This window comes from Pelophylax lessonae (assembly GCF_965119305.1).
Source record: "Pelophylax lessonae genome assembly, chromosome: 2".
Lineage (NCBI taxonomy): Eukaryota > Metazoa > Chordata > Amphibia > Anura > Ranidae > Pelophylax > Pelophylax lessonae.
Genome location: NC_138769.1, coordinates 406766747 through 406779246, shown reverse-complemented (window position 1 = coordinate 406779246; position 12500 = coordinate 406766747). Strand labels below are relative to the sequence as shown.

Sequence of the window (12500 nt, the reverse complement as noted above, 5' to 3'; positions counted from 1 at the left end):
ATACAAATTGGCCTAAACTGATAAAAAAAATTGATTTTTGAAATTTTTTTATCGGGAATGTTTTATAGCAGAAAGTAAAATATATGGTGCTTTTTTCAAAATTGTCACTCGTCTTTTGTTTATAGCGCAAAATCTAAAAACCGCAGAGGTGATCAAATACCACCAAAAGAAAGCTATATTTGTGAAAAAAAAGGACATCAATTGTATTTAGGTACAGCGTTGCACGACCGCGCAATTTTTCGTTATAATAACGCAGTGTCGAATTGCAAAAAATGGCCTGGTCATTAAGAGGGTAAAACCTTCCGGAGCTGAAGTGGTTATTGAAAGCTGCAGATTTAAAGGGATTAAAAATGACTTTTGAAATTATCATAACATGTTAAAGTTTATAATTAGTAATTGGGTATACATATACACTACCAATGCCAATGCCCTTTTTATAGTGTTACTGTTAGCAGGAAGAAATGATACATTGGCAGCGCTAGTGTTAACAGCCAACAGCTGCCTTCTCTGGTAGACAAGCATCATCTTCTAGAAAAGACAATGTAGTTTGGCACTGGTTATCTCTTGGCAAGGAGTGATCATGCTGGAATGATGTGCCTGCAAATAAGTGTCAGGACCTGTCATCACTACTCATGAGCATAAATATTTAATCCCAATCGAACGTTTGTTGCTGACAATCAGTATTCATTTTTGCTGCAGGTCTGGGACTATCACATTGACACTGATACGCGACATTTTGTCAGATGGCATGACACACTTTCCTCCTACTCTGTTAGTCATGGACAAAACATGGCCTCCGAGGCATTTGTTCACACACTACACAACGAGGTAATATTTTATCTGTGCCAGACATATTTGATTTATTTGCAACTACAATCAGAAAGTACTGATTATTTTTTTATTCTATGCAAGTTGGAAGTGTTATTTTGTGTAATGAAACGAACCATCAACTGTGAAATGTAATTGCAAAATGTAATTAGATCAAAACACATGCTGAAATATATACAACATTGGGCCTCATGCATCAAGCTTTAGATCACATATTTCATTGCATAAGAGACATTTATTGTGTTATTACCATGTGTGAAAATAACAATATTAATAAAAGAAAAGTTTTAGAAGCTTTTAAAACCCCATTTATGCAGCTTTTTTATTAGGTGAGAAGGCTATTTCTTGGAGTTAAAGTGTTACTTAACCCATAACAGTAAAAGCTGTGTTTATACAGTAAAGCATGCTTGTTATACTCGCTTGTTAATCCTCTGCATTGTGTATAAAGGCTGTGTGATCCTTTCTCTCTGATCCTCCTCTTCTTCCAAAGACACCAGACTATTTCCTGATAGAACAGAGTCTATAGAGTCAGGCTGCACATGCTCAGTTTGATGTGTATTGCTAGAGAGTTTTTTTCTTGGGAGAGTGCATGTGATCAGAACAGGGCCAATCAGCAAGAGGCCAACTCTGTCTGTCCAGACAGAGTATATGTATGCAAAAATTGAGACATGACCCTACACATAGTGGTGCCGCATCCAATATATATGTAAAGAAGAGAAAAAAAGGGGGAAGGCATAACCCCCAGAAGTGATAGGACTTTTAAGGCATCCACTAGTTAATCTCATAAAGAAGTGTACAATCCTCATAGTGTAAATACATACAAAATGTATTATGATAAAAAATTCTTAATACATAAAAACCATCACATAAATGAGTGAGCACAACAGTGCTGAGCAACATGCTCCTGAGCCAGAAGAACCCATTAATGGTCCGTCATGTAGCAGGGTCTGTGTCTGAAGAGTCCCATGACAAGTTAGTTAGCTTTCTGAAGGCGATCCATTGGCAAACGTTTACATTAGAACCCTTCTGAACCGGGCATAGGAGGTCCGCCATCTTGATGGTCTTTAGACACAGACTCTGCTATATGATGGACCACTCATGGGTTCTTCTGGCTCAGGAGCATGTTGCTCAGCACTAGTGTTGAGCGAACACGGACTGTATTATTCGTGTTCGTACCGAATAATTGGATTTTTGTTACCCGAACACGAACACGGACACTTTACTGTATATTCGGGTAAAAATCCGTGTTCGGACGTTTTATTTCCGGGTTTTGCATGCTTTGGCGCTCTTTTCATGGCGGGCTTTCAACAGCCAATCAACAATCGTTTAACTGGTGTGCCTTAAGCCATCCCAGCCATGCCTGCAAATGTCTCAGTAGCTGTGATTGGCCGTCTGAAGCATGTGACCAAGTCTTTATAAGTTCGAGGCAGCCGCAGCGGCGTCATTATGCTGCTTAGATCAGGGACAGAGCACACATCAACGTGCTGGCTGCTGATTAGGGAAAGATAGGCAGGAAAAAACCATTTGTGTCCGGATAGAATTGAGGGACAGGTCGGAGTGTTTAGGCAGGGCGAGTTGTAGGCATTTTAGGGATAGAGTCTGCTGAATTATAGGGTCAGTGTCTTCTGCAAACTACAATCGATATTGCTGTGTGGGGGGTGGGGTCTGCACTCAATCCTGATCTACGATCTCTTCTCAATCCTGTTAGGGAGAGGCTGCTGCTGAATTTTAGGGTCAGAGTGTTCTACAAACTACAATCGATATTGCTGTGTGGGGTGGGGTCTGCACTTAGTTCTCCTGATCTACGATCTCTTCTCAATCCTGTTAGGGACAGAGTCTGCTGAATTTTAGGGAAACTGTGTTCTACAAACTACAATCGATATTGCTGTGTGGTGTGGGATAGGAGATAGGCAGGTGTCAGTGATCCACATCCATTTTTCTGTGTGTGGGCTGCAGTGAACACAATCTTTTTGGGGTGCAGTGAACACAATCCTTTTGGAGTGCAGTGAACAAAATGTTTGTGGGGTGCAGTGAACAAAACCTTTGTGGGGGTACAGTGAACACAATCTTTGTGGGGTGCAGTGAAGACAATCCTTGTGGGGTGCAGTGAAGACAATCCTTGTGGGGTGCAGTGAACAAAATCTTTGGGGGGTACAGTGAACACAATCTTTGTGGGGTGCAGAGAAGACAATCCTTGTGGGGTGCAGTGAACAAAATCTTTGGGGGGGTACAGTGAACACAATCTTTGTGGGGTGCAGTGAACAAAACCTTTGTGGGGTGCAGTGAACACAATCTTTGTGGGGTGCAGTGAAGACAATCCTTGTGGGGTGCAGTGAAGACAATCCTTGTGGGGTGCAGTGAACAAAATCTTTGGGGGGTACAGTGAACACAATCTTTGTGGGGTGCAGTGAACAAAACCTTTGTGGGGTACAGTGAACACAATCTTTGTGGGGTGCAGTGAACAAAACCTTTTCTGGGGTACAGTGAACACAATCTTTGTGGGGTGCAGTGAAGACAATCCTTTTGGAGTGCAGTGAACACAATCTTTGTGGGGTACAGTGAACACAATCTTTGTGGGGTGCAGTGAACAAAACCTTTGTGGGGTACAGTGAACACAATCTTTGTGGGGTGCAGTGAACACAATCTTTGTGGGGTGCAGTGAACAAAACCTTTGTGGGGTGCAGTGAACACAACCTTTGTGGGGTACAGTGAACACAATCTTTGTGGGGTGCAGTGAACAAAACCTTTGTGGGGTACAGTGAACACAATCTTTGTGGGGTGCAGTGAACAAAACCTTTGTGGGGTACAGTGAACACAATCTTTGTGGGGTGCAGTGAACACAATCTTTATGGGGTGCAGTGAAGACAATCCTTGTGGGGTGCAGTGAAGACAATCCTTGTGGGGTGCAGTGAACAAAACCTTTGTGGGGTACACTGAACACAATCTTTGTGGGGTACAGTGAACACAATCTTTGTGGGGTGCAGTGAACAAAACCTTTGTGGGGTACAGTGAACACAATCTTTGTGGGGTGCAGTGAACAAAACCTTTATGGGGTACAGTGAAGACAATCTTTGTGGGGTGCAGTGAAGACAATCCTTTTGGAGTGCAGTGAACAAAATCTTTGTGGGGTACAGTGAACACAATCTTTGTGGGGTGCAGTGAACAAAATCTTTGTGGGGTACAGTGAACACAATCTTTGTGGGGTGCAGTGAAGACAATCCTTGTGGGGTGCAGTGAAGACAATCCTTGTGGGGTGCAGTGAACAAAATCTTTGGGGGGTACAGTGAACACAATCTTTGTGGGGTGCAGTGAACAAAACCTTTGTGGGGTACAGTGAACACAATCTTTGTGGGGTGCAGTGAACAAAACCTTTGTGGGGTACAGTGAACACAATCTTTGTGAGGTGCAGTGAAGACAATCCTTGTGGGGTGCAGTGAAGACAATCCTTGTGGGGTGCAGTGAACAAAATCTTTGGGGGGTACAGTGAACACAATCTTTGTGGGGTGCAGTGAACAAAATCTTTGTGGGGTACAGTGAACACAATCTTTGTGGGGTGCAGTGAAGACAATCCTTGTGGGGTGCAGTGAAGACAATCCTTGTGGGGTGCAGTGAACAAAACCTTTGTGGGGTACAGTGAACACAATCTTTGTGGGGTACAGTGAACACAATCTTTGTGGGGTGCAGTGAACAAAACCTTTATGGGGTACAGTGAAGACAATCTTTGTGGGGTGCAGTGAAGACAATCCTTTTGGAGTGCAGTGAACAAAATCTTTGTGGGGTACAGTGAACACAATCTTTGTGGGGTGCAGTGAACAAAATCTTTGTGGGGTACAGTGAACACAATCTTTGTGGGGTGCAGTGAAGACAATCCTTGTGGGGTGCAGTGAAGACAATCCTTGTGGGGTGCAGTGAACAAAATCTTTGGGGGGTACAGTGAACACAATCTTTGTGGGGTGCAGTGAACAAAACCTTTGTGGGGTACAGTGAACACAATCTTTGTGGGGTGCAGTGAACAAAACCTTTGTGGGGTACAGTGAACACAATCTTTGTGAGGTGCAGTGAAGACAATCCTTGTGGGGTGCAGTGAAGACAATCCTTGTGGGGTGCAGTGAACAAAATCTTTGGGGGGTACAGTGAACACAATTTTTGTGGGGTGCAGTGAACAAAACCTTTGTGGGGTACAGTGAACACAATCTTTGTGGGGTGCAGTGAACAAAACCTTTGTGGGGTACAGTGAACACAATCTTTGTGGGGTGCAGTGAAGACAATCCTTTTGGAGTGCAGTGAACAAAACCTTTGTGGGGTACACTGAACACAATCTTTGTGGGGTACAGTGAACACAATCTTTGTGGGGTGCAGTGAACAAAACCTTTGTGGGGTACAGTGAACACAATCTTTGTGGGGTGCAGTGAACAAAACCTTTATGGGGTACAGTGAAGACAATCTTTGTGGGGTGCAGTGAAGACAATCCTTTTGGAGTGCAGTGAACAAAATCTTTGTGGGGTACAGTGAACACAATCTTTGTGGGGTGCAGTGAACAAAATCTTTGTGGGGTACAGTGAACACAATCTTTGTGGGGTGCAGTGAAGACAATCCTTGTGGGGTGCAGTGAAGACAATCCTTGTGGGGTGCAGTGAACAAAATCTTTGGGGGGTACAGTGAACACAATCTTTGTGGGGTGCAGTGAACAAAACCTTTGTGGGGTACAGTGAACACAATCTTTGTGGGGTGCAGTGAACAAAACCTTTGTGGGGTACAGTGAACACAATCTTTGTGAGGTGCAGTGAAGACAATCCTTGTGGGGTGCAGTGAAGACAATCCTTGTGGGGTGCAGTGAACAAAATCTTTGGGGGGTACAGTGAACACAATCTTTGTGGGGTGCAGTGAACAAAATCTTTGTGGGGTACAGTGAACACAATCTTTGTGGGGTGCAGTGAAGACAATCCTTGTGGGGTGCAGTGAAGACAATCCTTGTGGGGTGCAGTGAACAAAACCTTTGTGGGGTACAGTGAACACAATCTTTGTGGGGTACAGTGAACACAATCTTTGTGGGGTGCAGTGAACAAAACCTTTATGGGGTACAGTGAAGACAATCTTTGTGGGGTGCAGTGAAGACAATCCTTTTGGAGTGCAGTGAACAAAATCTTTGTGGGGTACAGTGAACACAATCTTTGTGGGGTGCAGTGAACAAAATCTTTGTGGGGTACAGTGAACACAATCTTTGTGGGGTGCAGTGAAGACAATCCTTGTGGGGTGCAGTGAAGACAATCCTTGTGGGGTGCAGTGAACAAAATCTTTGGGGGGTACAGTGAACACAATCTTTGTGGGGTGCAGTGAACAAAACCTTTGTGGGGTACAGTGAACACAATCTTTGTGGGGTGCAGTGAACAAAACCTTTGTGGGGTACAGTGAACACAATCTTTGTGAGGTGCAGTGAAGACAATCCTTGTGGGGTGCAGTGAAGACAATCCTTGTGGGGTGCAGTGAACAAAATCTTTGGGGGGTACAGTGAACACAATTTTTGTGGGGTGCAGTGAACAAAACCTTTGTGGGGTATAGTGAACACAATCTTTGTGGGGTGCAGTGAACAAAACCTTTGTGGGGTACAGTGAACACAATCTTTGTGGGGTGCAGTGAAGACAATCCTTTTGGAGTGCAGTGAACAAAATCTTTGTGGGGTACAGTGAACACAATCTTTGTGGGGTGCAGTGAAGACAATCCTTTTGGAGTGCAGTGAACAAAATCTTTGTGGGGTACAGTGAACACAATCTTTGTGGGGTGCAGTGAAGACAATCCTTGTGGGGTGCAGTGAAGACAATCCTTGTGGGGTGCAGTGAACAAAATCTTTGGGGGGTACAGTGAACACAATCTTTGTGGGGTGCAGTGAACAAAACCTTTGTGGGGTACAGTGAACACAATCTTTGTGGGGTGCAGTGAACAAAACCTTTGTGGGGTACAGTGAACACAATCTTTGTGGGGTGCAGTGAAGACAATCCTTATGGAGTGCAGTGAACACAATCTTTGTGGGGTGCAGTGAACAAAACCTTTGTGGGGTACAGTGAACACAATCTTTGTGGGGTACAGTGAACACAATCTTTGTGGGGTACAGTGAACACAATCTCATACTTCTGAAGCTTTGAGGGTGCTGCCTGTTCTACACTCCTCCTCCTCCTCCTCATCCATCCTTTTAGGTGTACAAACAATAGTAATTGGGGCCTAGTGTGCTTCTGTACGTGTGAAAAACATACACTTTTTTTTGATCATATTTCCTATTCCGCTATTCAATAAAAACCTTTGGGGCTCAATTAAATTGCGGAATAGTCTGTGTCTGTACGTGTGAGATCCACCTTTCCAAGTTTTTGGGGTTCATCTCATACTTCTGAAGCTTTGAGGGTGCTGCCTGTTCTATACTCCTCCTCCTCCTCATCCATCCTTTTAGGTGTACAAACAATAGTAATTGGGGCCTAGTGTGCTTCTGTACGTGTGAAAAACATACACTTTTTTTTTGATCATATTTCCTATTCCGCTATTCAATAAAAACCTTTGGGGCTCAATTAAATTGCGGAATAGTCTGTGTCGGTACGTGTGAGATCCACCTTTCCAAGTTTTTGGGGTTCATCTCATACTTCTGAAGCTTTGAGGGTGCTGCCTGTTCTATACTCCTCCTCTTCCTCCTCCTCATCCATCCTTTTAGGTGTACAAACAATAGTAATTGGGGCCTAGTGTGCTTCTGTACGTGTGAAAAACATACACTTTTTTTTGATCATATTTCCTATTCCGCTATTCAATAAAAACCTTTGGGGCTCAATTAAATTGCGGAATAGTCTGTGTCGGTACGTGTGAGATCCACCTTTCCAAGTTTTTGGGGTTCATCTCATACTTCTAAAGCTTTGAGGGTGCTGCCTGTTCTATACTCCTCCTCCTCCTCCTCCTCCTCATCCATCCTTTTAGGTGTACAAACAATAGTAATTGGGGCCTAGTGTGCTTCTGTACGTGTGAAAAACATACACTTTTTTTTGATCATATTTCCTATTCCGCTATTCTATAAAAACCTTTGGGGCTCAATTAAATTGCGGAATAGTCTGTGTCGGTACGTGTGAGATCCACCTTTCCAAGTTTTTGGGGTTCATCTCATACTTCTGAAGATTTGAGGGTGCTGCCTGTTCCATACTCCTCTTCCTCATCCTCCCTTTAGGGTAGGAAAAAATTTAATCGGGCCTAGTCTGTGTTTGTACGTGTGAGATACACAGTTTTTTTATCCTATTCCGCTATTCAATACACACCCTTTTGGTGTAAAAAACATTAAATTGCGGCATAGTTTGCATATTTGACTGTGAGATACACCCGTGCGATACTGTTGTTCTTTTGTTCCGCTATTCAATAAAGACCTTTCTAGGGCAAGATCTTAAATTTCAGAAATATGAGGAGAGCGTCAAATAGGGGCCGTGGCCTGGGTCGTGGTGGTGCTGCTGCTAGAGCTCCTGTTGCAAGGAGAGGACGTGGTCGATCTGTGCCAGCTACACGCACAAGTGAAACACCTTCCTCAAGTGTGAGTAGGCAACAGAACCTGCATCAGTATTTGGTAGGGCATCATACGCCCCTAGAAGTGATGAGGCCAGAACAAGTGGAGGCGATAGTAGATTGGTTTGCTGCTGACAGTGCCTCCAGTTCCTTCACATTGTCTCCCACCCAGTCTACTGCAGAAAGGTCACAGTTGGCACCTGCAGCCGATGTCCAACCGTCTTTCACCTCACCCCCTTGCAAATCAGGCAAGCAGTCTGAGCCCCAAGCCATACAGCAGTCTCTTCTTCTTTTTGATGACTCTGTCAGCAGGGTTTCCCAGGGCCATCCACCTAGCCCTGCCCCAGAAGTGGAAGAGATTGAGTGCAGCGATGCCCAACCACTTATTTCTCAAGATGAGTACATGCAAGGATCATCGCAGCACGTCTCCGATGATGACGAAACGCAGGTGCCAACTGCTGCGGCGTTCAGCATTGTGGAGACCGACAAGGAGGGCAGGGGTGAAGACTGGGTGGAAGATGATGTGGAGGACGATGAGGTCCTCGACCCCACATGGAATGAACGTCATGCAGGTGACCTGAGTAGTTTGGAGGAAGAGGCGGTGGTCGCACAGAGCCACCAGCACAGCAGAAGAGGGAGCAGGGTGCAGAAGCGGAGCGGCCGTGCCCTAGACACTACGCCCGCTACTGCCCAACGCAGCAAGGGAACGAGCGCACCAAAGTCAGCTCAAAGGAGTTCTCTAGCGTGGAAGTTCTTTAGAAAATGTGCTGATGACAGGACACGAGTGGTTTGCACCCTGTGCAATCAGAGCTTGAAGCGAGGCATAAACCTTCTCAACCTGAGCACAACCTGCATGATCAGGCATCTAAGTGCAAAGCACGAGCTGCAGTGGAGTACACACCTTCAAAACCAAGAAACGTCTCTGGCTCATCCTGCTTCCTCTTCTGCTGCAGTCTCGGCCGCTCCAGCCACATCTGTAGTGATACCGGCACCTGCCACCCCGCAAACAGACGATCTGTCAGCAACACCACCACCTGGGTCACCAGCAACCATCTCCACAATGTCCCGTGGAAGCGTTCAGCTTTCCATCTCCCAAACACTTGAGAGGAAGAGGAAGTTCCCCCCTACCCACCCGCGATCCCTGGCCCTGAATGCCAGCATTTCAAAATTATTGGCCTTTGAAATGCTGTCATTCCGTCTGGTGGAGACGCACAGTTTTAAAAACCTTATGTCGGTGGCTGTCCCACAGTACGTCGTGCCCAGCCGCCACTACTTTTCCAGGCAAGCCATCCCTTCCCTACACAACCAAGTGGGGGAAAAAATCAGGTGTGCACTGCGCAACGCCATCTGTGCCAAGGTCCACCTAACTACCGATACGTGGACCAGTAAGCACGGTCAGGGGCGTTATATCTCCCTAACGGCACACTGGGTAAATGCAGTGGCGGATGGGCCTGAGGCGGATAGCAATTTGGCGCATGTCCTTCCACCACCGAGGATTGCAGGGCGCTTCAGTTTGCCTCCTGTTCCTAACTCCTCCTACTCCGCTTCCTCATCCTCTACCGCCTCCTCATCCGGACAGCGTAACACCTTCACCACCAACTTCAGCACGGCCAGGGGTAAACGACAGCAGGCAGTTTTACAACTTGCCTGTTTGGGGGACAAACCACACACCGCGCAGGAGTTGTGGAGGAGCATGGAACAGCAAACAAATGAGTGGTTGCTGCCAGCGAGCCTCAAGCCCGGCCTGGTGGTGTGCGATAACGGGAGAAATCTCATAGCAGCTCTGGGCCTAGCCGGTTTGACGCACATCCCTTGCCTGGCGCATGTGCTGAATTTGGTGGTGCAGAGGTTCCTTAAAAATTACCCCGATATGTCAGAGCTGCTGCAGAAAGTGCGGGCCGTTTGTGCGCACTTTCGGCGTTCTCACCCTGCTGCTGCTCGCCTGGCAGCGCTGCAGCGTAACTTCGGCCTTCCCGCTCACCGCCTCATATGTGACGTGCCCACAAGGTGGAACTCCACCTTGCACATGCTGGAAAGACTGTGCGAGCAGCAGCAGGCCATAGTGGAGTTTCAGCTGCAGCACGCACGCGTGAGTCGCTCTGCGGAACAGCACCACTTCACCACCAATAACTGGGCCTCCATGCGAGACCTGTGTGCCTTGTTGCGCTGTTTTGAGTACTCCACCAACATGGCCAGTGGCAATGACGCCGTTCTCAGCTTAACTATCCCACTTCTATGCCTCCTTGAAAAAACAATTGGAGCGATGATGGAAGAGGATGTGGCACAGGATGAGGAGGAGGAGGAGGAGGATGAAGAGGTAACATTTCAAAGGCTTTCAGGGCAGTCATTCGCAAGGGGCTCCGAGGGTGGGTTCCTGCACACACAAACGCCAGGGACACAATTGTCCAGCAGGGGCACAGTTCTGGAGGATGAGGAGGATGAGGAGGAGGAGGAGCTGGAGGAGGAGATGGAACCATGTTCACAGCAGGGTGGCACCCAGGCCAGCTCATGGCCATCACTGGTGCGTGGCTGGGGGGATACAGAGGACACGGACGATACACCTCCCACAGAGGACAGCCTTTCGTCGCCTCTGGGCAGCCTGGCACACATGAGCGATTACATGCTGCAGTGTCTCCACAACGACCGCCGAGTTGCCCACATTCTAACTTGTGCTGATTACTGGGTGGCCACGCTGCTGGATCCCCGTTACAAGGACAACGTACCGTCCTTAATTCACTCACTGGAGCGCGATCGCAAGATGCGCGAGTACAAGCGCACGCTGGTAGACGCGATGCTGCTGGCATTCCCATCTGACAGCGGGGCCACAGTGGAAGCACAAGGCAGAGGAGGAGGAGGAGGAGGTCGCCAACTCAACCAGGGCACCGCCAGCACCTCAGAAGGCAGGGTTAGCATGGCCGAAATGTGGAAAAGCTTTGTCAGCACGCCACAACAAACAGCAGCACCAGCAGCTCAGATGGAACGTCTTAGCAGGAGGCAGCATTTTACCAACATGGTGGAGCAGTATGTGTGCACACGCCTACATGTAGTGAATGAGGGGTCTGCCCCCTTCAACTTCTGGGTCTCCAAATTGGGCACATGGCCTGAGCTTGCCCTTTACGCCTTGGAGGTGCTGGCGTGCCCTGCAGCCAGTGTATTATCTGAACGGGTATTTAGCACGGCTGGGGGTGTTATAACAGACAAGCGCAGCCGCCTGTCCAGAGACAATGTGGACAAGCTCACGTTCATTAAAATGAACCAGGCATGGATCCCACGGGACTTTTCCGTACCTTGTGCAGAATAGCAATGGATACCGACCTTACCCAGCCATTGTTCCATTTTTGCTCTTTCTCACTCTTTTGGGGTGTACCCTCATTTAAAATTTGTGAAAAGAAGCAGTGTTGGCTACCTCGTCCTCCTCCTCAGGGCCAGATTAACGTAGGGGCTATTGGAGCTGCAGCTCCATGCAGGCCCCTACCTTTTATATAGGCCCCGGGTTGGCCATATTCACTGTGACCGCTCTTCTGTCACTTGTAAACACAGAAGTCTGGCTTCTATGCTCGCTTCCCCAGGCAGCACCCTCAGAACCTCCCCACACAGCGCGAAGGCCGGACAAGGAGGGACAGTTGCCGATGCATGGATGTGTTTATGGGCTTCAGAGACAGCATCCCATGTTGAATTAGGCATGCATGGCTGCACCCTTCCTCCTCTGGGTGCATGCCAAGGCACGGCCCTTAAGGCCCTTCAAAATCCTCAGCACCAAGACCATGATGCTCTTAATCCGGCCCTGGTCCTCCTCCACCGCCGCTTCCACCTACACCGCCCATAGGTGTGCGCAGCCTATTGCATTAGGGTGTGCACCCCAAAGTTGAAATACACATGCATGTGTTTGCCTACATGTACATGGCCCCGATACATTACTCTCCCTGCTGGCAAAGAGAAATAGAGCAGAGCAGGTGCGAGGGAGATCTTTCCCATCTCCTCACTGGCAAACAGAGCGATAATGCTATGTGCCCTAGGTGATTAGGGTGTGCCCAGGTACACCAGGCACACCCTGTGCGCACGCCTATGACACCGCCACATCCACCACCACCTCAACCTCCCTCCTACTCCTTATGGGCCTCGTCCTTCAGAGATGAAGAACATTGTTTTAT

At 47.4% G+C, this 12500-nt stretch overlaps 1 protein-coding gene across 1 annotated transcript in view; it reads left to right on the top strand.

Annotated features, from left to right (window-relative positions):
- The window catches only part of LOC309548132 (uncharacterized protein), a 707228-nt gene that overhangs the window by 287588 nt on the left and 407140 nt on the right, over window positions 1–12500 (top strand). Inside the window, exon 56 of the mRNA XM_082248097.1 lies at window positions 700–828. Coding sequence (XP_082104223.1) covers window positions 700–828 — 129 coding nt within the window. The remainder of the gene's footprint in view (window positions 1–699; window positions 829–12500) is intronic.